This window comes from Micrasema longulum, unplaced genomic scaffold (genome assembly GCF_059751315.1).
Source record: "Micrasema longulum isolate JH-2025_06_02 unplaced genomic scaffold, ASM5975131v1 h1tg000112l, whole genome shotgun sequence".
Lineage (NCBI taxonomy): Eukaryota > Metazoa > Arthropoda > Insecta > Trichoptera > Brachycentridae > Micrasema > Micrasema longulum.
In genome coordinates, this window is record NW_028277318.1 from 316,154 (window position 1) to 340,752 (window position 24,599).

The 24,599-nt window shown below is 32.3% G+C and overlaps 2 protein-coding genes across 2 annotated transcripts in view; both read left to right on the forward strand.

Annotated features, from left to right (window-relative positions):
- The window catches only part of E23 (ABC transporter G family member E23), a 144,007-nt gene extending 137,313 nt beyond the window's left edge, over positions 1-6,694 (forward strand). The window contains exons 7-11 of the mRNA XM_088238659.1: positions 548-654; positions 1,685-1,892; positions 2,991-3,305; positions 3,951-4,065; positions 4,374-6,694. Coding sequence (XP_088094785.1) covers positions 548-654; positions 1,685-1,892; positions 2,991-3,305; positions 3,951-4,065; positions 4,374-4,548 — 920 coding nt within the window. The 3' untranslated portion in view covers positions 4,549-6,694. The remainder of the gene's footprint in view (positions 1-547; positions 655-1,684; positions 1,893-2,990; positions 3,306-3,950; positions 4,066-4,373) is intronic.
- Positions 6,695-11,010: 4,316 nt separating this feature from the next.
- On the forward strand, positions 11,011-20,845 carry LOC148284538 (polypeptide N-acetylgalactosaminyltransferase 1-like). The gene is made up of 7 exons (XM_088238674.1): positions 11,011-11,658; positions 12,826-12,988; positions 15,085-15,179; positions 16,039-16,219; positions 17,251-17,423; positions 18,315-18,548; positions 19,692-20,845. Exons 2-7 carry the CDS (start codon positions 12,828-12,830, stop codon positions 20,696-20,698), a joined length of 1,851 nt encoding a protein of 616 aa, XP_088094800.1. The 5' UTR covers positions 11,011-11,658; positions 12,826-12,827; the 3' UTR covers positions 20,699-20,845.
- Positions 20,846-24,599: the final 3,754 nt, after the last annotated feature.

The following is a 24,599-nucleotide window of genomic DNA, read 5'->3' on the forward strand; positions in this document are numbered from 1 at the left end:
ATTAATTTCTGATAATGAAGCTGTGTGAAAATGATTCAATGCATAAATATTATAATAAATTATGATTGTCGAACGCTAAAAGTTCTAAAGTTTAATCTTAAGATGCATGTCAGAATGTCCAATGATATAAAGAACTAATTCTGAAGAAGAAAAAAGAAGAAATTTGAAATAGATTTGATTTTGAAAGAGAGAAATTTGAATTGCAATTGTTGTTGTAGACTCACGGATCAGAGGTCTGAGGTTCGAACCCCAATCTACCCCAACCTCATTTCTATTTTCTAATAGTGAGTTATTTACAATTTGTTGAAAATGGCCTCCAAAATGGAAATATTTGGGTTAATTATAAAAATGTTAATATTTCTTTTTCATTAAAAAAATAAAATACATGTAATTTGCAGTTTAGCCATTAATTTTATTTTTTTACTTATTTTTATAATATGAAAGGTAGCGAGGAAGTTACAGGTCACAGATTAGGTAGTCACATATTAATATGTTTTCGATGGTAAATTGTATTTAATTATATTTTTGTTTTATTTTAATATTACAGCAGAGGCTCCTCTTGTGTGGCTGGAAACAGGATCTCATGCCAGTTCAGCTACTGACTATGAACCACTTCCATCTCAGTATGCTACTGGCTTCTTTACACAATTTAAGGTATGCATCAGAATGGATACACACATTTTTTCGAATGGATACATGCCCTTCTGAAACATTAAAATATATTATAATATTCAGTTAGAATGGTAACTTAGCTCAAAAACTTGCTAAGAGAGAAAGAGACGGTTTAAATAAAATATAAAACTGCATTCTGCTAGCATGTCTAGAAATCATCATAGTTTGAAAAAATGTGTGTGCTACCGGTAGGTCGCAAAGTCCTGCTGGTAGGACTCGGGACATTTTATGTCATGCTTTGATGTAGAATAAAATCCTATAAACAGCAACATAAAAACTTTTTAAAAAACTCAATTTTTTAAAGTTATTTTCTCTTTTTAGGGTATATGGCCTTTATATCAAAACATAATATACAAAATACTAGATACCTATTGTATTGTTTAAGTTATGTTGTTTGGTTGTTTCTTTGCTTTAACCCATTTACTGACATTGAATGTTACTTGTACTGCCATCTATGGGTGATTTATTGATGTTATCATATTTTTCTCAATATTTGTTTTAAAACTCACTCTCCCAATGTAATAATTTTGGATTTTGTTAAAATAATAGTCGACCCATTTCGGTGGTTTAATTCTAATCCCTTTAAATCTGGTATTAATTTGATCAACTTATTTACATTATATAATTATTTTTGATGGACAATATCTAAGCTATTGAGAGTAATGGGTACTTAAACAACAATAAAATCCGCTGAATGTAAGACCAAAATATAAATGTAGGAATAATTTCTTAGAATATTTGTTAACAATTTCCAACTTCCAACTAAAACATGTATGATTTTTTATTTACAGACTATAGAGTCATTTAGTAATAATATTTTTTTTTAATCCCTAGGGTTTATGTCTAGACTTGCATATTAAAAATAATTTTATGATTTACCCAAATATTTAAGTTTTGGGAGCTATTTTCAACTCACTATTAGAAAATGGGAATTAAGTTAAGGTACAGATGCATTTTTATGAGGCAATATAAATAATACAAACAAAAATCAAATCAAATCTTCGTTTTCCAGGTTTTGTGTTCAAGAAATTTCAGAGAAGCGAGACCTAGAATGCTTTCATGGTTGAACTGGGTGCAGACGGCGGGTCTCGCTCTAATGGTAGGAGCTCTGTGGTTTCGGTTACCAAGAGCAGAGATGTCTCTTCATGATCTCCAGGGTTGGATGTTCTTTTCACAGACTTACTGGATGCTCTTTGCATTATTTGGAGCACTAAGCAGCTGTGAGTATTATGAATTCAATTGTCACTTAAGCTATTTTTAGTGGGCCAAAAAATGTTCACCTGAAAAACAGAATAACAATATAATGTTTTTAACCATTACTCACAACAATAATAAGAATTGTTGTGCATATATTTTATTCTTCACTGATATGAATCATATTTTGATTAATCCATTCTTCTTTTGAATTATAAATTAGGAGGTTAGGTTTGTTAAAGGTTACATGGTGATGCATCATTCTAATGAGAAAACACAAAATTAATATGATATTTTATTAAAACCAAGTTTCATAAAAATTTAATGGACACGGTGTCCAACCTGTAGTTTGCGGGCACCTGGTAGCTCGCGACCTATATTTTAGGCGCCGCAAACAATAAGATAGACAGAAGAATACTTAATATCGAATTGCAAAGTTTATGTTGTAATTTTAAACACATGAAAATACACGTGTTTTATCAATAAAGCAAAATCGAAGCTAGAAATAATTACACCCCGTAGTGATATTGCACTAAAAAGTACTGTTAACGAAAACAATGCAGTTTTTAAGATCATGGACCCAATAAAATGTAAAAACATACTCAACTGTGCACTACTTGCCAAAGCGTTTTTTGGGTCAACCTATTTATGTGAACAGGTTTTCTCCCAATTAAAAATAATAAAAAACAAATACAGCAACATGTTGACTGATGAGCATGTAAAAAACAATATGATTTTGGCATGCACATCAGAGCAACCGGATTTTAGGAAGTTATCCGAAAATGTAAATAGTCAAATATCACATTGAATTGATTTTTTCCGTATGTTTTCTGCATATAAAACGAATGTGCTTTTTTACGAAGTTTCTTTTATTTTACTTAACTGTATAAATTTATTTCATTCATAATATTAAGTATATTCATAAATATCAATTAGTAGAATACATAATGCAGGAAGAATAAAACAAGCCTTGAGCACTTAAGATTGAAGTTAAACTAGGCGGTGCCCGCGAAGATGGCAATGGTTTGAAAGTAGCTCTTGGTGCAAATTCGGTTGGACACCACTGCCGTATGGTGTGAGATGCCAAATAGTTTTTGAAAAATAATTTGGTTGCTTGTTTTTAGTTCCTGCTGAACGAGAAGTTGTCACAAAAGAGCGCCGGGCGGGAACATACCGTCTTTCTGCGTACTACTTAGCCAAGATGGTTGGAGAGTTACCACTTACTATAGCGCTTCCAGTAGCCTACCACACCTTGAGTTACCCTCTCCTGGCGGCTGGCACGCCATCTGCTGTGCTGTTTATTGCAATGCTCGGAGCGCTTCTTCTGGCTGCCTTAGTCGCCCAATCAGCGGGTTTATTCTTAGGGGCAATCTGTATGGATCTCAACTTGGCAATCACTGTCAGTGCTCTATACACGCTGGCAACACAGTTATTTGGAGGTAAGCATTTAAAAAATACACCAAAATAAGTTTTATTATTAATAAATTTACTTCTTGGTTTAGTTTTACTCTTGCAAACCATGGAGTTTGAGCAATGATTTAGATCAAAACTATTAACTACGGAGATAAAATGAAATAAAGGAAAGATCAATAATATTGAATGACGTGGTAATCAGTTTTTAAATTTACAAATAATTTCCATTCCCCAATGTCTTAATTTTATTTCAATTTTTTATCATTTGTTTCATATTCAAAAGATTTTATGAATAAGTTGGACATATGTTACATTATAATATACGGCCAAATTTATTTATTTTTATTTATTTAACTTTTTGTACATAATGTTATTTGTACATTGGCGGGCTTATTGCCAAATGGCTATTTCTTCCAACCAACCAATTTCACGAGTCTACACAACATTTATGTAATACAATCAACACACTTATCAGAAAAATGAACAGTATCCTTAATTTGACTTCATCGTTCATCTTTGAAATAGTATACAGTTAGTTTCTACATATACACATCAGACTGGTAGTCCCTGATTTTGCCTTAATATGCTCAGGGGTGAAATAAGTTAAAAAGTGTTTGTAAATAAATAAAATGCATGAGTACTTTTAAAATACCCGATATTTTTTGTTTCAGGATATCTGGCAACACGGTTTCCTTGGTGGCTTCAGTGGGTCCGATATACTTCCATGATACATTACGCATATCAAAACATGCAAATATTAGAATTTACTTTTGGGGAACCAATTACGTAAGCATCTTATTTTCATATGAAGATCTTAGTTTCAGAAATCTTCCTTTGCATTAAAAATAACAATATTAAAGCTTTGGCTGGAACCAAAGTTGTCGAGGCAAGCGCGCAAGAGCCTGTCTTTTTTAACACATTGTTTTACATTTTATATTAAATAAACTTAAAATTGAATTGAACTGCAATTTGGATAATTTTAAAATATGTGTATTATAGAACTGACTAAACTATGTAATTGTACAAACATATATTATGTTTATCAAGTGGATTATACCTTTGCTACTTGTCAATATAATATTGTATTGTTTTAGCTGTGCCTCTCCATCCCAGTTCCCGAGCTGCGTGAATGGAAGTTTTGTGCCTCCTCAGGAGATCTTGGATGCTGGAGGCTGTGCCACACCTCTGTGGCTAAACACGGCGGCTTTACTATTCTTCCTGTTTGCCTTCCGACTCGCTGGATACATTGTATTAAGATGTCGACATTGATAATCTTAACACATTTGATACTAACCATTAGTTTCTAATAAAAACGTTAATCCTGGTATTATTTTGTTAAAACATTAAACATGTTTTATTTGCATTTAAAACTCAACTGTTAATTTAATATATCTCATGTAAATTTAAATACACTTCCTAATTCATAGACTAGTTATATTTAAATAGACCTCTACAAGTATGCTTAGTTATACATTAGTTTTAAGGTAAATGTAAGTTTTTTATGTATAGGTATTACGAAGCGGATTAAAGTGTTTATTAGAGAAGTTCAACTTCGTACAATGCTACGCTGTAATTACAAGTGAAGTGATTAACTATACGCAGTGAATCAGTCGTGTAAATATAACAATGCATACATATTGTGTGGTGAATTCACTGGACCGGTGCACTAAGCATAAGAAGGCGATTAGTATCGACATATTGTGTTCAAATATCGGGAATTTTACCTGAAGTCATTAAATACAACTAAAATGAAGTCACCAAAGCTTCTGTGTTCAGAGCAATAATACCAATACCGTTAACTGCTATACATTTACCAATATTATACTCACTTGCTTTAGTATTTAACACACGTGTAACTTTAATATGATGGAACCAAACGGTTTTTGTTTAACTATGAATATGATTTTTGCGTATGATTTCCAAGTATGAATGACAATACCTATTTTGTTATCGTAAATCAGTATCTACATAATATTTTAAATAACATAATGAATAAAATATTTTTTAAAAACTACTGTAACATATACGTCTAAAATAGAAGTCTAGGTATTTACAGGGCTTATGGAGTTGTCATTTACCATTTTACCTATGTTCGAACATTTTCCTTCAATTCTTTATCTGCTGAATCCGATTCATATCAACAAAAATTTGGACAAATTCAAAATATTGTTAGTACAAATACATGTATTATTTGAATTATAGGTTTCTTTGAGAAAGTATTTAAACATTTGAAGCAAAATGGCGCCCGTACACAATTTATATTGTATTTGCATAAATGTTGATGTGTAAAATGAAAGACTTGCTTAGGAAAATGCTAAATTTCCAAACAGACTCAGTGGGGTTATATCTAAATAAAGCATGTATAGTATTTTGGATACTGAAAAATCCTATTTTGTTAGATTTAAATTCATCATAATTTCAACTCAAAAAATATTAACCCTCATTATGAAAGATCTCATTTTTAAAGATTAGTTAAGGATGCGTGCTATGAAATATGAATTAAGGTATGTATGTATTCATATGAAAATTATAGATGTGTAAATTATACAGCCAATAGAACCTGGTGATATTACTGTTCTATAAGATTTTTTAGTTCGATTTTAATGAGTATGCTTCATAATTTGAAAAAAGTCTGAAAACTATTATTTTTGGTAAAAAATACGAGTTTTATTTCAAACTGTAAAAACCCTTGTTTTATGTACCTTATGCCAATTTTCAGGAATTTCCTACATACCAGTTTCTAAATTATAGTTTCTAAATTTATATATTCAAACAAAATATTTATTTTGACGTTTGATTCTCCTTAGGATTAAGGAGTAGTTTATTATTTATTGATATGCACTGAATTACACACCTGCACAGTAATTCTAATACTCCGATATGTAAATGGTAAAAGAAAACATGATTGGAAATGCATTTACCAGTAAAAAATCTAATATTTTGAACACCTCATTTTTGGAGAAAAAAAATCATAGTTGGAAATTATTTTTAATGAAAAAATGCCATACAGGAATTTAATGACTTCACTTATTCAAAACGTTTCACATTTCATCAATGGTTATTTGATTTATATTTGAATTTCTTATAATATTATACTTCGTCATGTATTTTTATTGTTTTAATTTTAATTTAAGGAATTCTCACATATTTCACTATTGTAGAAGTTCTATGATAAGGCTGTGCTGTTTTGTAATGTTTAATGAATAGCATTATATATTTATGTATGTATAAATACGCTTTTGAAATTAAACATGTAAATATACCTGCTGAAATGATTGTTTTACGAAAATCAAAGCGAATGTTTAAAATAAGTTTTAAAAACAAAATTTCATGGAAGTTTTTATCACCTCAAAAAAATAATTACAACATTCCAATGAACTGTGAAAAATGGTTTTGATTTTCAATAAATTCAAAATTATTAAAAAATATAATGCTCTAATACCTACTTTTTAAAAAATCTATTCAATGAATGATAATTTTTTAAAAGAAAATATGCATTAACAATAGTTAGCTCGCTGTAACACCTTAACTATTATTTTAATGCTTATGGTATGAAGTAATGTTTTATGTAAAAAAGCAATAAAAAAGATAATTTCTAAAAAAACATTAATGTTAGTGATCATGGATCATGTTATAAAATTAATTGGCACATTTCAATGTAAAATGATTCATTATTATGATAAAAATAATAATACAGGGAACTGATAAAAATGAGTACAAAGTGTCTTTGAAATCATAAATGTTATGAAATAAGTGTGTTCAAAATAAATAACATAAGTACCATAATCATCCATTTTGTGTTGTGACACTTTATTTAAAAAAAAACTTATTCAAACAATTAAAACATTATTAGATGATCCAGTTTTATAATAATCATACGCAGAAAAACTGCCAAGCATTTTCAATCTCTATTATGTGTACAATTTTTGGATACTTGGTGGTTTACACGAAGTTCATCATTAACCATGGTGCTTGCAGAGTCAAACCTACCATAGGTTCAAAGAAGGTCGGCACAAAGAACCAGACACTCACGCTTAAGAGGGTAGAATAACATGCTCGTATTAATTTACAAACGTGTGCATTTTTGTTCCTTTTTTAGTAAGTTGTCACACGCCCTGTCGGGCGCAAGATCCCGTTAGATCCAGCGCTGGGTGCTTGATCAGATTTGAAGCACAAGAAGTAAATTATAAATCTATAGACTCTAAATATCAATTTTGATACAATGCTTTTATTATTCATAATTTTAATATTATTGTTAGTAAATGAGTTATTTATTTGCATTATGTATTGTGCTCAGTGATAGTAATGCAGAGATTTGTAGAGACTAAGGTAATACAAAAAAGAATTAAGGTGGAAAAGCAGACAGCAGTATGTTTTGCGAGTATGAGGACACGTATAATTGTTTACATCAAAATTATTTCTAATTGATATTTAATGCACTTGTTTTGTGAATGTTACATTTAATTTGAGTGCAAGTTGATTCCTTTTAATAGTAATATATGTTGTTCAAATGTTATCAATAAGTTCTGTATCAATTAATTTAACTCAGCAGAATATTTAAAATGTTATTCCTTGTGCCTAAAATGGTTGTTAAGTAAATTATATGAATATTATACTGATTACTATGCATAATAATTATATTATACCTTTTATACGAGCATTTACATAAAATATAAATTTTGTATGAATTTTACTATATGTTGGGGTGGAGAGTGATTGATTAATGAAAAATAAAAAAATGTCCAAACTTGTTAGTAAGTCTTTTATTTTTAGAGAGTAGGTAAGTAGTCGCTTTTCCAAATTCTTCTTCTTCTTCCAAGTCGGTCCCTCAATGCTGAGGATCGTGATTACCATGAACACTTCTGATTAGTCTGTTCCACTCCAGTTTGTCTCCAACTCATCAAATGTAAGCCCGAAATTATATGGGATTCTACCCCGGCTTCTCCTACCTTCAACTCGGCCAGAAATTATTGCCTTTTCTAGATTGTCTGACTCACGTCTAGCAATATGTCCAAAGAAAGACAGTATCCTTCTCAAACACACCACTGATAGACGAGTTGTAATATGGAGCTCTTCCAGTATCGATGCATTTGTCCTTCTGGCTGTCCAAGGCACATGCAGCAAATTCTTACATATATTATAATTGTTATCAATTATGAAAATATGTCATAATAATATAGTATATGCACATAAGTACGTAACTGGTGCCAGGTATTTCAGACACACAATAAGAGTGCAAATAAAATAAAATAGCTTTTGCTTAGCTAATTGCATTTTACAGTATTTATTATGTGAAAACGGCCATAGAATCAGTAAACTTTGAACAAGACAAAAATGATTTAAAAATAAATTTTGGATATGGTCGTGGTCACGTGGCTAGTGTTGCGGACTCACGAATCAGAGGACCGAGTTTCGAACCCCACTCTACCCCAACTTGATTTGCATTTTCTAATAAAGAGTTTTTATTATTAATACAACTCATTGGAAATGGTCACCAACATAGAAATATTTTGGTAAATTATAAGAACGCTAATATTCCTTAATTTTTTTTTTTATCAAAATGATGCAAAATAATGCACTCTGGATCCTCATAGCCTGAAGGTATGAATCGTATAAATAATGTATATTTTAAAATAAGTTATGTACCACCTACATACTAAATAATCAACCAATCTTTACAAAATCAATAAAATTTGATACGGCCGATAAAATTTAAAATGAAAGAAAAAGGTAAGGTAAAGTTAATTTCTTGGAGTTCTTCATATTTTTCACTGTTTATTGATACAGAATGCATTCTATTTCTGCCCAGCATTATTGCAAGATAAGACAAAGTAGGTATATAATTGTTTGCTGTCGAGTTGTACTCAATGTACGTTCACCAGGGTTGCATTTGACGATAATGCATGTACTAAAAAATTGGAGGGATGTTATTTTGTTGTATTTAAAAATAATTTGTTTTTGAATGTTTTCCAGCGACATTAGTTTTTTATGGCTCCCAATCAGTTTCTTTCCTAAAATTTCTCTATAACTTCTACTCATTTATTTATTTTTACTGGATTTTTGGTGATACTAAAAAAAACATTTAATGCATTTTTGAAAATCGTATTCCTACATAAAGTGCACCCCTGTTGTGTGCACCAGAAGAACACAGTTTGAGGTTCGTAAAAACAATTCTATATTTGAAAAGTAATTATTTAAAGATTTAGAATTCAATTATAAACAAGGACCCAGGTATCTACTTACCAGTGAAAAGTTACACCAATCTATTTTACATTTATCCGTTTATCATATATAAAGTAAAGTTTTGTAAGTATACTTAATAATGTTTTATTTTAAGAGGGAACGCGGTCTAACTTTTCTTCATACAAACGTATTCCCGTATGTTCTCCCTGGTTGGTGCCATAGGCACTAGAACAGTATTCTTTTTAACACAATTTGGTATTTACCATTGGCGTGTCCCTATTGCGTTGTTTTATTTATTTATTCAAAAACTGTTAATACGGGAACCAGAACCATCCAAAAACGCATAAAAAAATCCTGGTTTTATCCAGTCTTTGGGCGCACGGCATACAAATATATCTTCTATGTCCGACATGCAGTTGTCTCTTTCGCACATTACCGAGAAGGAATTTGCAAGACAGTGACAGGTGTGGTATTCTGAATCTTTTTTATCCCTTAGAAAGTGATAAATTTTGGGGTTTTTATTTTTTGGATGCACCTTTGGATAAACTTTGTTTCATATATGGCCGCACTGATAATTAAACGTCAGATAAATACAGACACGTGAAACCATATATGAATATTTTTATTTAGAACATTATTACGACCTTAAGCACACTGAATTAGGTTGAATTGACCAAACCGTCTTCGTTTTTTCCTTTTCATTAATAAAAGAGTTTAAATTTAAATACCATTTGACGTTTAATCATCAGTGTGGCCATAATATGAATCAAAGCGTCGTTGCATTAAAAAATCTAAATCCCCAAATTAACCACTCTCTAGGGGGTAGAGAAGATTCAGAATACCACCCCAGAAAAACAATGTTTACCTATTTATTATGTCTGGTTGTAGAAGTCGAGGAAGGCCGAGAAAGACATGGCATGATCAAGTACAACAAATTCTTGAAAGTGGTCATGTGAAAAGTCGGAATAATCGACGTGCGTGCATGAGAAGATGTATGAATGTGAAGGAAGCAAAGGAAGTGTGCCAGGACAGAGTGGTGTGGCGTTCTATCCTCTCTGCCTACCCCTCTGGGGAAATGGCGTGATGGTTAGTTAGTTAGTTAGTTAGTTAGTTTATACCTATTTATTAAAATTCTCTGTCCTCTCAATTTATGTAAACCGAACCACAAATATAATAATGTATACATACATATCTAGTTTGGACAAAATACAATAATTGATATAAAACTATTGATTGTGTTCATTTAATCCAAATATATTAAATGTACTCGTACTCGTATATACGAGTATGTACATAATAAAGCTTTGACAGGTTTAGCCCGTAAAATATAAAAGATGACTAAAAGAATGTACCTAACTGATAGGTACCGTAAAAAATACGTTTACAAAACTAAAACGAAAAAAAATATAAGAAAAAAGGTATTGTTTTAAAATATTAGTAGGTACAGAATTCATAAAATTTTAGACAAAGAATAATTACAATACAGAATAATATATATATATTTTTTTTTACACATGACAGACTACCGATTACCTAAAAATGACGAGTACAATCAGGTTTATTTACACCTGGCAAACAAATAATATCAAAATGTCAAAACCAGTCAAAAACTAAAATATTTTTATTGGGAATATTATTTTCTTTACGGTGTATTAACCGTATATACATTCAGTCGGTGGTATTAACAACTCTAAATAAAATATTTCGTTTTGTGCATAATATGAGGTCTTAATTAAATAAATACATAAAAAGTACTTAAGATCATACGTACCTCTACCACCTGTGTTTTACAAGTTTGACATTTGATTTGGCATAAATGTGATATCGATTTATCGATTGTTTACCAAAATCACAAGAGTTATTTGAAATCACAAAAAATACTATCGCGATGTAATTTTAATTCGGTTACTAACTTCTTTAAATAAAAGAAATTTGAATTCAATCTAAATTTCTTGTTAGATTTGGCGTAATGCAAGGTTTTTTTTTTACTTACCGAAATTTCTCGAGGGTATAAGTCAGTAATTGTGGTATATGGTGTATGGTCAATACAATATGAAAAAATGTGAATGATTTCAATGTTATTGATGTAATAAAACACAAAAAAGTTGGTGCTGTCACCTAGGAAATGAGTTGATTGAATTTTACAGTTTATTTACATATTGTGTTGCAATAAGCAGCCTATTATCTTTGACTTAGGTAAGTTACAGTTCAATATAAGTGGAGTTTAAGAAATTGAAAACAAAATACTTAAAATAATATACATGCTAACATAAAACTTGCATTTAGAAATTTTACATATTTAAATATTGCAAGAAGTTGTAGTGTCTGAGGAATATAATATGCATGAATAAGGATATGAGTATCGATAGCAAGGTCAAAATATACTAGACATGTGTGAGACCCGTCATAACGTATGCTGTGGAGCGCTTCCAACGCGCAGCCCGCGCGGGCTGACACTGTTCGTACTAAAGGGCTACTCAGAACTGCTGAAATGAAGGTCTTATGCCCATTACTGGAAAAAAGCTTCGAGACCGACTACGTAATATTATAATTAGAGAAGCGTGTGAAATAGAGGATATCGTGCGATGGAGCAGATCCAGACGAAGATAGTGGAGGGACCATGTGGGCAGGATGAGCAGTGACAGACTTGTGTACACTGCAGCCAATCAAATCCCATCTGGACCACGTTCGTTGTGATGACCACCCAAGAGATAGAGGGACACAGTTCGACGTCATCATCTCAGGAGAACAACTCTGTAACACAGATTAAGATCTGGTCCTCAGCTCTTAAAAGATAAAGAAGAAGTTATATTTTATTTTTCCAATTCGTCTCATATACTTTAATAAGCTTTATTGGGGTTTAAACTATATTGCAAACTTTCCAGTTTTGTCATCTTATCTAGAATGTGAATCTAAAATCTAGAATGTGACACATTTCTAAAAATTCAGAGTTGAGGTTTGATTTCTCCGGGTTGTGCGTAGGATTCATTTCCTAATGGTAAAAATTATTATCCAGATTCATGTTACTTAAATATTGATTTGGGTATGTAACGCAAACTTAAAAATATCCATTGTTATTAACTTATTGAACATCTACATAAGTATCTCAGCCACAACATTTTACTCTCCAGAGATAACCAGACCAGAGGAGAATCAGTCTTGAGTGAATCTGAAGAAGTTCTTCGACAACAACATTCTCCAAAGTCTGAAAAGCAGAATGTATGACCAATATGGTACTTATAGTATTGACATATGGAGCAGAAGCACCTGCATTCACCAAATTGACAAATCCATATTATCTTCTTAAAAATGTTTTCCGTCTCTGTTGCAATAAATTTCAACAAAAATATGGTTTATTTTTAGCAATGTGGAAATTGCAAGGGTGTTTCAATGGTTGCGGAAGGTGGAGAAATAAGAGGGCTGTATTTGGTTGTGTGCTCATTCTTGTTTTCGTTCTCTGGGCGTCTTCCATATATTCTGGTCAGGAAACATTGCCTGCTGAGGATGCATGGGGAGTCAATCTGAAGTAAGTGCAAACTTTGCCAAATATTGTATTAAACATATTGTTGCCAAAGCTGCCCAATATTTTAAACCAATATTTTTTTTTATATAGGTTTAATAAAGTAGGCTAAAAGCTGTCGAAATACAATTCCTCGGGTGAATGTATGGTGAAATTACATATGATTAGTGTGTAAATGTCGAGATCCGTGTATTATTTAAGGCTGAGATAAGTCTTATTTATCTATTTATTTTACAGAAACATCCAGTCAACAATGGTTAAATTACATAATAAAGATAAGGTTAAAAGACGACCAGCGAAGTTTCTAAATAAAAATCATACATATTCAATTATGGTACATTTTTAAATGTGTGCGTGTTTATATATTTAAAAGGGTGTATTTGTATGAGAGTAAGTGTACAGGTGTGTTTGTGTGTATTTGTGTGAGAGTTCAGGTATGTGTAAGCGTGTGCATCTTTAAAAAGGAAGTGGGAGTATATCGCAGCCAGGTAAAATGAGTCTTAATTTATTTTTAAATGAATTAAGAGGCGTGTTAAATACATCAGTAGATGAAAAAAAAAATATTTCGTTCTTGCTCTGACTATAAGGCTTTTTGCCTTATAGTCAGAGCAAGAACGATAGAGGAAAGAGTGTTGTGTATAGTTAGTGCTGCAGACTGGCAGATGGAATAAATATTTATTTCTTGTCATGCGAAAGGGGAAAATTAATTTTTGAGAGTAGGTTTAAAGAGTCTACTTTTTCATTAAATAATTTATACAAATAGCAGATTAATATATAAGATATGCCTTATCGACAATGGAGTGCTGCGTCAGTTTGGACGTGCGGAGCGAATGGACAGTGAAAGAACTGCTAAAAGTATTTACCAGGTGAATGTTGATGAAAGCAGAAAATGAGGAAGACCGAGAAAAACATGGCATTACCAAACCCTGCATATATTTGAAGATGGACGTGAAATAGTTGGAATGATCGGCGTGCGTGCATGATAAGGTATTGTATGAATGTTAAGGAAGCGAGGTCTGTATGCAAAGACAAAGTGATGTGGCATTCTGTCCTCTCGCCTACCCCCACGTTTGTGATAGTTTGTTTATAATAAATATTTAGAATTGAAATTTCTCACACATCTTTCACGATGTTGATGTTACTTATATATAATTTTTATTAATACATAACAAATTCATGATTGCTAAAAACAATGTATTTATTTGATTGATTGAATTTTTCTTCTGGAACAACGTTTTAATTTTAATAAATCAAATTAAATATGTTTTTTTTAGTTTTGATCATTTTTAATTTGGGATTTTTTACGAGTGATCCACTTTCGTTGTGTAATATCTATCACATTGTCTGTCACAATACAAACAAACATACTTATAAACTAACACCTTAATATATGTTTAATATACACGGCGTTTCGTGGCCAGACTGCGAAACTTTAGAGAAACATTCCTCATGGCAAACTTTTTAAAAAATTCTAGTAATTTTTTTCAAAAACTCATTTTTTACTATGAAAATAATTAATTATTATTATTTGAAAATGAAGTAAATTCCTAATGTCTCAGACAAGCATCCCTTCCACAAACCTCTACCTCTCCCCTACCCAGCCGCTTCCCTAGTCTACGTCCTGTGCGTATCGCTTCGTTGAAAAAAATCATTAGGAGATTTTTAAAAGTGCATCATAAAAAATGTTTCTCTGAAATTTTGCAGTATGTCCCTGAAAACAGTGTAAACAATGAGTATGAAAAAGGTTATGTATATTTAGTTTATTAGTACAGAGAAAAGTAATTTATTAATGATAATTGTAAACCTGGAAGCTATGAAACAAATACAAATATGTATATATTTTTTGGTTTTTGGGTGTATTCAAAATAGAGTTTATTTACTGCAATTTACATTGTTGCTGGTATCGAAGTCTGGATCCACGATTGATAATTCTAATCTTCGCTATGGCACAACCTAACAGCTACTTTTAAACAAATTGCAACTGTGCCAATAGAATGTTTAAAAAAATTAATTAAAAAGCTTCCTTTAAAATGAAAGATTTATTCCTTGATAATTGCCTTTATTTTTGTTGCTTCGTTATTCTAAAATTATTCAAATTACAGGTTATCAAAAGGACAACAAGAATGGAGAGATTCTCATGGAATGAGAGTGGTAGTTGGCCATTATATTGGACCAGATCCAGATAATGTTACAATAGGTAAAATGATTTAACCAGAGTAGTTTTATTTTAACACTAGCTTTCTTATGATTAAAAATTTGAAATTAATTCTTTAAATTTCTATAATTGACTTGCTTTATATATGGTTAGTTTGATTTTCTTTAAGGTTTTGTAGTAGGATTTTGGGTTTGCGAACAGAATAACGATGCTAGGTCGCCATAGACTTACGGATCGTTGTATTCTTTCATAGCGATAGGCAATCGATACAGGCTACTTTATATCCTGAATAAATGTATCATTCCATCGGGTTTGTTAAACAACAAAACTAATTCATTAACTATTTTCACCCTAATACCACACAAGCGAAGCCCAGGGTAAAAGCTAGTGTTGTTGTAAAAGTACAGACTTAAACGTAAAATACTAACCATATATGCATACGAAATATAAATAGTTATTACGTAAAAGGTCCATCTCATCTCATCATATTACAGTAGTTTGTCTCCTAACTATTTTCTATCTTGAGTCATACACCATTGAGTAATATTTTTGTTGAAAGAATAAGTACCTATAGATACTTCATATTATAATACGCAGCAGGAGATTATTGTACATTTTTGGTGCATTAAATTGCATTCATTGGTGTATCTTTTGCTCTATTAAACTGGAAAATAATATTAAGTATTATAGATTTCTCAATTAATTAAGGTAATAATTGTCGTTTGATAATATTTCTATTGGCGTTTACATAACAATTGTCTTTCTATTGACAGTCCACAAATTTTAAGAAACTTTTCTATTAAAACTGCCAAATTATTGTACTGTTTGTTGGAAATCCTGGAATAAAAGTTGCCCTGTAAATGTACATTTTTAAAATTATTTAATCAATATATTATTTCAGAGCTGATGAATGAAAATAATTTCAACCCCCAACCTGGAGTGGGGGATGAAGGTCGACCCGTAGAGATGGCCCCTAAGGACTTGCCTCGAATGCGCCAGCTCTTCCAAATACACAGATTCAACCTTCTAGCAAGTGACAGAATCGCCCTCAATCGTACATTGCCAGATGTGAGACGTTCCAGGTAAACTAATTATTAAATAATGTATTTTGACCTTAAATCTTATTTTCTGTGCACAAACAATGGATGTGACCTTTGACGATTTGATTTATTTTTGAATTATTAAGATTTTAGTTCTATTATAAAACTTTTTGTCGGCCTTGTGGCATAATGAGTGCCATGCAAGAGGTCTCGGGCTCGATTCCCGACACGGTTGATATGAAATATTTATTTGAAAGGGTGTTTTCACACTATAATATTTCATAGTCCCTGGACTGGTACCTGAAGCGTAAGACTGATTATCTTACCTTCATGTGACAAAAATGATCAAGATGCGCTGCACTTGGTGTATCAATGCAGTGTCCTATGCACCATTAGGTGCGGAAAGGAAATGATGATGATCATGATGATGATAACACTTTTGTGTTATCATCATGAACATAATGTGCATGCATAATGAGAGAATTAATGAAAATTGGATCTCGGATTAAACAACTCCGTGGTGGACATTTGCTGACATTATCTTCAAAACATAAAATATTATTTAACATGATATAAAAATATCCGTTTTATGTAAAATAAAATTTGTTTTTTATTTTAAATTCAAAGTTCATTAATTCAATTACTCTTATTAATTTACCCTTTACGTAAGTAAATAACACGCGGAAATATTGTTGTGACAATAATATTTTAGAGAAATTAACAGATTGCTTTTTTTTTTATCTTACATTTGTGTTATGATTATTCCCACCAAGCAACATTACGCTGTGACCTCATGAATGCGTGCGGCGAAAGTAGGGCATAGTGGGGAATTATTGGACACAGTCCGATGTATTCAAATATGATTCTACGCTCCTTCTGGACTATTCTTAATTCTATGGGCGCATGTAAAATTTAAAATACCTTGACTTTTTTATTTTCTACTCTTAGTTTTCTTTCACCTGTTTAAAAATTTTCTTACACTAAATAAAATTTAATTGATTAATTTTATTCATAAGATTTTTGTGAATTTTTTATTTTCGTACTTGAATAATATTATGTTTTCTTCTGTTCAGCTGTAAAATGAAGCAGTATCCTACGGATGGAAGCTTACCTAGAGTGAGTGTGATAGTTGTATTCCACAATGAGGCCTGGTCGACTCTGCTACGCACGGCCTGGAGTGTGGCCATCAGGTCTCCTTCATCACTGCTTGAAGAGATTATCCTGGTGGATGATGCTAGTGACAGAGGTACATAAATGCCTATAGATAATGTAATTTATTATTATTATGGATAGTTTCTATAGCGTCATATTTGTGAAAGTCGCCTCAAGAATGTTGTTCAGTAAGTATCCCAGCACGTCTACACGCAGCTACACAGCGCATAGACAGTTGGGATTTTAGTTCCTAATTTTCATTAACAAATCACAACAGGAATAGAGAACATTTTAGAGAAGGTAATATGGAAGTCTAGGCATTAGTCGTTTAATGACTCTAGGGGATGAAATCCAGTCTTTTGTCTACAAACATTTAGACAAACTCGAAATATTTCTTGTTTTTAATTACAATAGATTTTAATGACAGTTAGGAGCTAGATTACAACACATTTTACAGCTACAGAGTGCATGAATGGTATGAAATCTAGCCCCCATTTACATTATAAAAAAGTTGACTTTTTAATGTAGAGCAAATGGATAGCGAAAGAACTGCTAAAAGGATCTACGATGCGAACGTTGATAGAAAACGAGGAAGACCGAGAAAGACATGGCACGATCAAGTCCATAAAATATTTGAAGATGAACATGTCAAGTGTAGGAATAATCGGCTTGCGTGCATGAGAAGATGTTTGAATGTAGAGGAAACGAAGTCTGTATGCAAAGACAAAGTGATGTGGCATTCTATGTTTGACTTTTTAGTGTTTTTATTTTTCTAAATCTTTTACAAATAAGAGCTAGATTACTTACTACATGTCCTGCAGCTACTGAACACATAGACGGTTGGAATTCTAGACCTGTGGTTTACGGCTGGAAATCTATTTACAAAATAATTTTATAGTTGATGACATTTACATACGGAAGCTTGATTAACAAAAGTGCAAATATTGTAAATAAGTTGAGTAAGTACCTGTTTATATTCTTACAGTTTACCTCAAAGCTCCGTTAGATGAAGCAGTAAAAGCGCTCCCCGTCCCTTGTCGAGTTATTCGGATGGGTCAACGCATCGGTCTGGTGGGAGCTCGATTGGCCGGGGCTCGGGCAGCTGTGGCTCCCGCCCTCCTGTTCCTGGATGCACACTGCGAGGCAGCCCCCGGCTTCCTGGAGCCCCTTCTCCAGAGACTAGCGGACAGCCCCCATAGTGCTGTATGTCCTGTTATAGGTGTGTTACAAGTTTATATTTCAATATCTAAATTCCAAGAATAGAACCCCAAGCATATCAAGGCGAATGCGCCAACCACTACACTACTAGGTGGAATAGAATATATATTTATTTTATTATCATTTTTAAGTATTTTCTTCGGAATAAAGATGTTCAGTGATATGGAAAATTGGATATATTTTTTTTTTCTAAAATGTATGAAAAAATTACTTAAAATGTACCACTTTAAATGACGTCACAATCTCCTCTAAATTAACTAATGATAGAGTGTTGTGATAGATTTCTGGTTTCCTTGAATCCAACGCACCAATCGAAACAACTCACTGAAGAGACTAGTGACGTCACGCGCGTTGAGAAAATACAAAACTTTTTAAAATCGTAGCGATGATCATATCGAGCCATAATCAGCAGAACAACGTAAGCGGCATTTTTGGCGAATTCCATTTTTTTAAAGGAAAAGTGTTCCTTATTGCCCCTTGCACAAGTGTTAAAAACATCATAGCTCTATAAAATTCACCTGCCACATTAAAGGATATTTATTTTTATTTATTGTATTTATTATTATTAAGAAAACAACAGCCATTATAACAAAAAAAATTGCAATATTTACAAATAAACCAAAATTATAGGCCAATTATAGTTTTTTATGTATTACTCAGCATCATTCCTCTCTATAAATATGCTGACATATTATTTTTAAGCTAAGCAAAACAACGTAACCGACGACAATGTAGAAGGTTACGCTAGCTCGCACCACTGTCAGAGTTAGAGGCAAAACAGCGTTACCGCCACTATCCTAAAAGCGGAAGTTATTTAAACAAGTTAGCTGTCATTTCAGTATTGGCAGTAACCAACCATTATATTATAAATCCCATTTACCGAATTATTAAAAAAATATATACATGGAACAAAAATTAAAAAAAACCTTCTGCACAAGTCACTATTTGTCGCTTACGTTGTTCTGCCGATTATGGCTCGATATGATGCATATAAATATATTATTTAATTTTTATTTTGATAGTCTATTAACATATAAAATTTAAATAAAAAAAAACACTGAACTTCTTCATTTGTATTGAAATTAATATTTATTGAACATTTTTAATAATTCTAACTAATACTGTAAATATTTTTTTATTTCAGATATCATAAATGATGAAAGTCTTGCATATGTAAAAAGTTTTGAATTGCATTGGGGCGCCTTCAATTGGAACCTTCATTTCCGTTGGTACACTTTAGGAAATAACGAATTGCAAAAAAGGAAATCAGATTTAACGGCTCCATTTTCTTCTCCCGCAATGGCCGGTGGCTTGTTTGCGATAATGAAGGATTACTTCTACGAAGTGGGTGCGTACGACGAACAGATGACGATTTGGGGAGGAGAAAATTTGGAGATGTCATTTCGCCTCTGGCAATGTGGCGGAAAAGTAGAAATAGTTCCGTGCTCTCATATTGGCCACATATTTAGGAAATCTAGTCCTTATTCTTTCCCAGGTGGCATGAAGGAAATACTGTCCAAGAACTTAGCTAGAGTGGCTTTGGTTTGGATGGACTCGTGGGCAGATTTCTTCTTCAAATTCAACCCCGAAGTAGCTACCCAATCGGGAAATCAGAACATTAGTGACCGCTTAGAACTCAAGAAAAGACTGAAATGTAAAGGTTTCAAATGGTATTTGGATAACGTGTGGCCACAAAATTTCTTCCCAACTGATAACAGATTCTTCGGGAGAATAAAACACATTGATACGAAGAAATGTATCATGAGACCGGTAAGTAAAGGAGTGCTCGGGCAACCGTTGGGACCGGCTACTATCGGAGAATGTACGAAGGATGATAATCTTAATGGGTTTTTCGTTATGACCGAAGATGGTTACCTGATGATGGACGAGTCCATTTGTTTAGATGCTCCGCAGCAAGGAGAGTTCGAGGGAGAGAGTAAAGGAGTGGTTAGAGTGATGGGTTGTAGCGGTTACCCTAGACAGCAATGGCAGTATGACAAGACACAAAATAAACTGAAACATGTGCCGAGCGGGCAATGCTTGCAACCGTCTACCTCTGTACCGGCTGATAATATAGTGAGACTCCATCTAGTTCCTTGTTCAACGTCTTCAAGCCAAAGATGGATTTTGGATTCTGTGCCTTGGAAGTAACGAAAATATTACAACATTCTGATGTTGTAATATTTTCGTTACTTCCAGTCGTCTGCGACTATATAAATGTTCATTTATTTAACCAGGTATTCCAAAGGTTGTCAAAAAAAAAATATGCAATGAACTTGCATTTATTTTGTAAATATTTTTATATATAATTTTTTAAAATATGTGAATGTCAATCATTGCACCGCCCGGTAATGTTATAAAACAAAATGGATATGATTGGCCGAAATGGGGAATTCATTACATCTTATTGAACAATTCTGGTTTATACCATATCTTTATATCATATGTTGATTTAACAATAATCTTACACTATTTTCTTATGCCGTAAAACTCCAATTATCCGGATATACAAAAATCTGGATAATTAAAATGGCCATTAAATTAAAGCAATGTTTTGAAAGAATACAGAAAATTTACTCTATGATCACTTTGTTATTGTTTTTGAAATAATACAGCGAATCGGAATCCCACTCAAAGTTTACTTAAACATGTCCAGCAAAGTACATTGCTTTGATGACGAAACTCGTTTACCTATATTATAACATGTCCTTTATTTTTTATTTCCCGATAACGATCTGGATATTTGGAAATCCGGATGACAATTAACGCATACATGTGTCGGCAAACGGAGTTCTACTGTACTTGTATTAATTTGTAGAAATAATAGTTGAGCGATTCTTAAATTCACAAATTTCATGATGTTTTAAGACCTTATAAAATTATTCTGAATTTGTGGATTTAAATATCACAAATTTCTATACTAAATTACAGCGGACTTAAACTTAAACCAAGATTTTTTTAATTGAATCGGCATTCACTTCGTAACACTTCATTATAAATTATTATGAAAATACTACTACTACCATCACGCCATTTCTCCGTAGGGGTAGGCAGAGAGAATGGACCGCCACACACGTCTATCATGGCATACAATCCTAGCCTCTTCCACATTCATACATCTTGTCATACATGCCCTTCGGTTCTGTCTGCTTTTGACATGACCAGACTTAAGATTTTGGTTTATCTGATCATGCCACGTCTTCCTTGGTCGTCCTCGTCTAACGTTGCCGTTCATTTTTGCTATATATACTTGTTTTACCATTCTCTCGCCGTCCATTCGTTCTACGTGACCAAACCATCTCAGAGACCCTTTCTTAATCTTATCAATTATACTTGTCTCAGATTTACACTCTCGCCTGATTTCATCATTCGTAACCCTGTCATACATTGATTTCCCACACATTCGTCTAAGAGATCGCATTTCAACAGCGTTCACTCGGCTTTCATCCTTCCTCTGCCAGTTCCATGTTTCACTTCCATACATAAGTGTTGGGACTAAAACTCCCATGAAAAAAAAACTTTGTTATCAGTGTTACACAATTTTTTATATCACCCGTCGATGGAAGGAGTGCTCTACCGAAACTATAGTTGTGTTCTTGTAAAATAATAAAATTGTGTAACACTGATAACAAAGTTTTATTTTCATAATGAATGTTTTATAAAATACACGTATGTCTAAAATTTGCAATCTTGATTTTGATATAATGTATAATTTATCATATTTTTGGATCTGCTTGTTTAATTGTTTTGAGCGAATCAATTTGTAGAATGATATTTGTACAATGACTGTTTAATTATTTGATAGTGGTTAAGGTAAAATTGTGAAGGGTATAAGCAGCGTCTTATAGTGCATTTATAGGGAAAAGGAAAAATTACAGTAAATATGTTATTACATTAATTCTATGCTTTATAATAAGGGCATCTTATCATAAATTTTTGTCCACGTATTACTTTAATGAATCTCAATTTTAAAAATATTTATTAAGAATTCCTAAGCTATCATCACATTGCGATCTTCTAATTGATCTTGTATAAGTACTTACTTGTTTTTACTATCTGTTATTTTATTATACTATAGACTGACTATATTTTTAAACATTTTATGTAATTATAAATAAATATTGTTTTGTTATATATGTAAAAAAATGTGACCTCACATTTGTGATAAAACTTAGTTTGCATTAGATATTCTTACTCTGGAAAATAGGGGCCAGTGCTATGTAAGCTTCTGATGTCACTGCGACCTGTTTTGATGTTGTGGCAGGTCCCCATAAATTAGTTCTCACCCTTCAAACCCAGGCCTCTGAAGAGTCTGGCTACTGAGTAGAGGATGAGTTTTCTCATATTGCTAAATCTCCCCCTCCAAGCTCATATCCTTAAAGTATCGGGCTATTAGGTAGGGGGCGAGCGCTGTATCATCCTCAGGATCCAGTGATCCCCGAGGATGCGGCTTCTTTTGTGATATAAAATTCACATAGAATGTGTATTGCAGTAGATTATAAACTCCATTATGGCCAGCATTAAAAATATTAAGTTAAAAAAACATGAAAATGGAATAATTAGTGCGTTTTTGTAAGAATTAACAAAAAGGGTCACATGAAAAAAGTTAAATAACAACCCATTTTGCTTATTTTGTCAAAAATTTGCCATTTTCAACGAGTTGTAAATAACTCGCTATTAGAAAATAGAAATCAAGTTACGGTAGAGTGGGGTTCGGAACCTCGGATCTCTGATCCATGAGTTCGCAACGCTAGCCACTGGACCATAACCCGATTCATTTAAATATAATATAATAAATGTATATTTTATAAATTTAAATATTACTTTACATTATTATATATATGCAGTTGAACTTGGTTATTACGAGGAAGACAGAACAGACTGAATTTGCTCGTTATAAGAATTACCCGTTATATCAGAGGAAGGTTTTTTAAATCCAATCGCCATTTCATATTGTCACTATTGAAAATGATAGTAAATGCTTACAAACTCACCACTTTCTAAATTTCGACTGCAGTAAAATAAGCATTTGTATTTTTTCATAATTTTTCACTGTGGATAAAGATAGAGAAAGCTTTTTACATACTCCAGCATTTTTTTTGCAACGTTCTATTTTACAAACAATTGCCTCTTTAAAAAAAATTAAAACATTTCTGCTTGATAATAGCCATGTTTATAATTCATGGGTTAGGTTTTAGCTTATCTGACATCACCCACTAGTAATGTTCATTATGCATTGACCATAGAACATAAAAAAATAATGAAAACACTGTGAAAACCCCCGAAACAAGGATGTCATTCATAAACTACAAAATAAGTTGTAAATTTTAATAAGGTGCCGAGCCCGTACTTACTTAGTTCACAAAGCTTAGATTTTTTACTCGCAATTTCAACCATACTTTGTCAATGTTGTCTACGAAAACACCAATTAGGTACATAGCCACTTACATAATGTCATAAACGTAAACTGATCTATGCATTGGCTTAGCGGCATCGGTTCTAAGTTAGTCCCCCATTTGGATTTTATTACTTAGGTTCGTATTTTGAAAATTATGTTTTAAATACAATTAAAGAGTTTTTGCTCAACTGTTGACAATATTTTTGTCCGGCATGTCCGAGAAGGAGCTCGCGATAAAAGTGAATAAATGTATGGATAAAACCACTAACTAAATGTTTCCTCATTATATACGAGATCTCGCTATTTCCGTGATCGTTATAACCAAGTTTGACTGTATATACTTATCTCAAAGATGTCCTTTTTTTACTTAATACACTAAACTACTTCATGGGCCCCGATTGCAATGGGAAGTTAACAGAGTTATCTTCGACTGTCTATAAAGAAAAACCAATATTTGTGTACGATAATGAGTATATTTGCATGAACATAAAAAGTATCTGCGTCGGTAATCTACAATTGAACATGTTTATAAAAAAAAATTGTTTGCATTTTCTGCTTTTCATACAGAAAACTTAATTTTACTTTGTAGATACAATTGAAGATGAATGTTAACTTCCCATTGTAATGAGGGCCCTGGTATGACATAATAGGGAA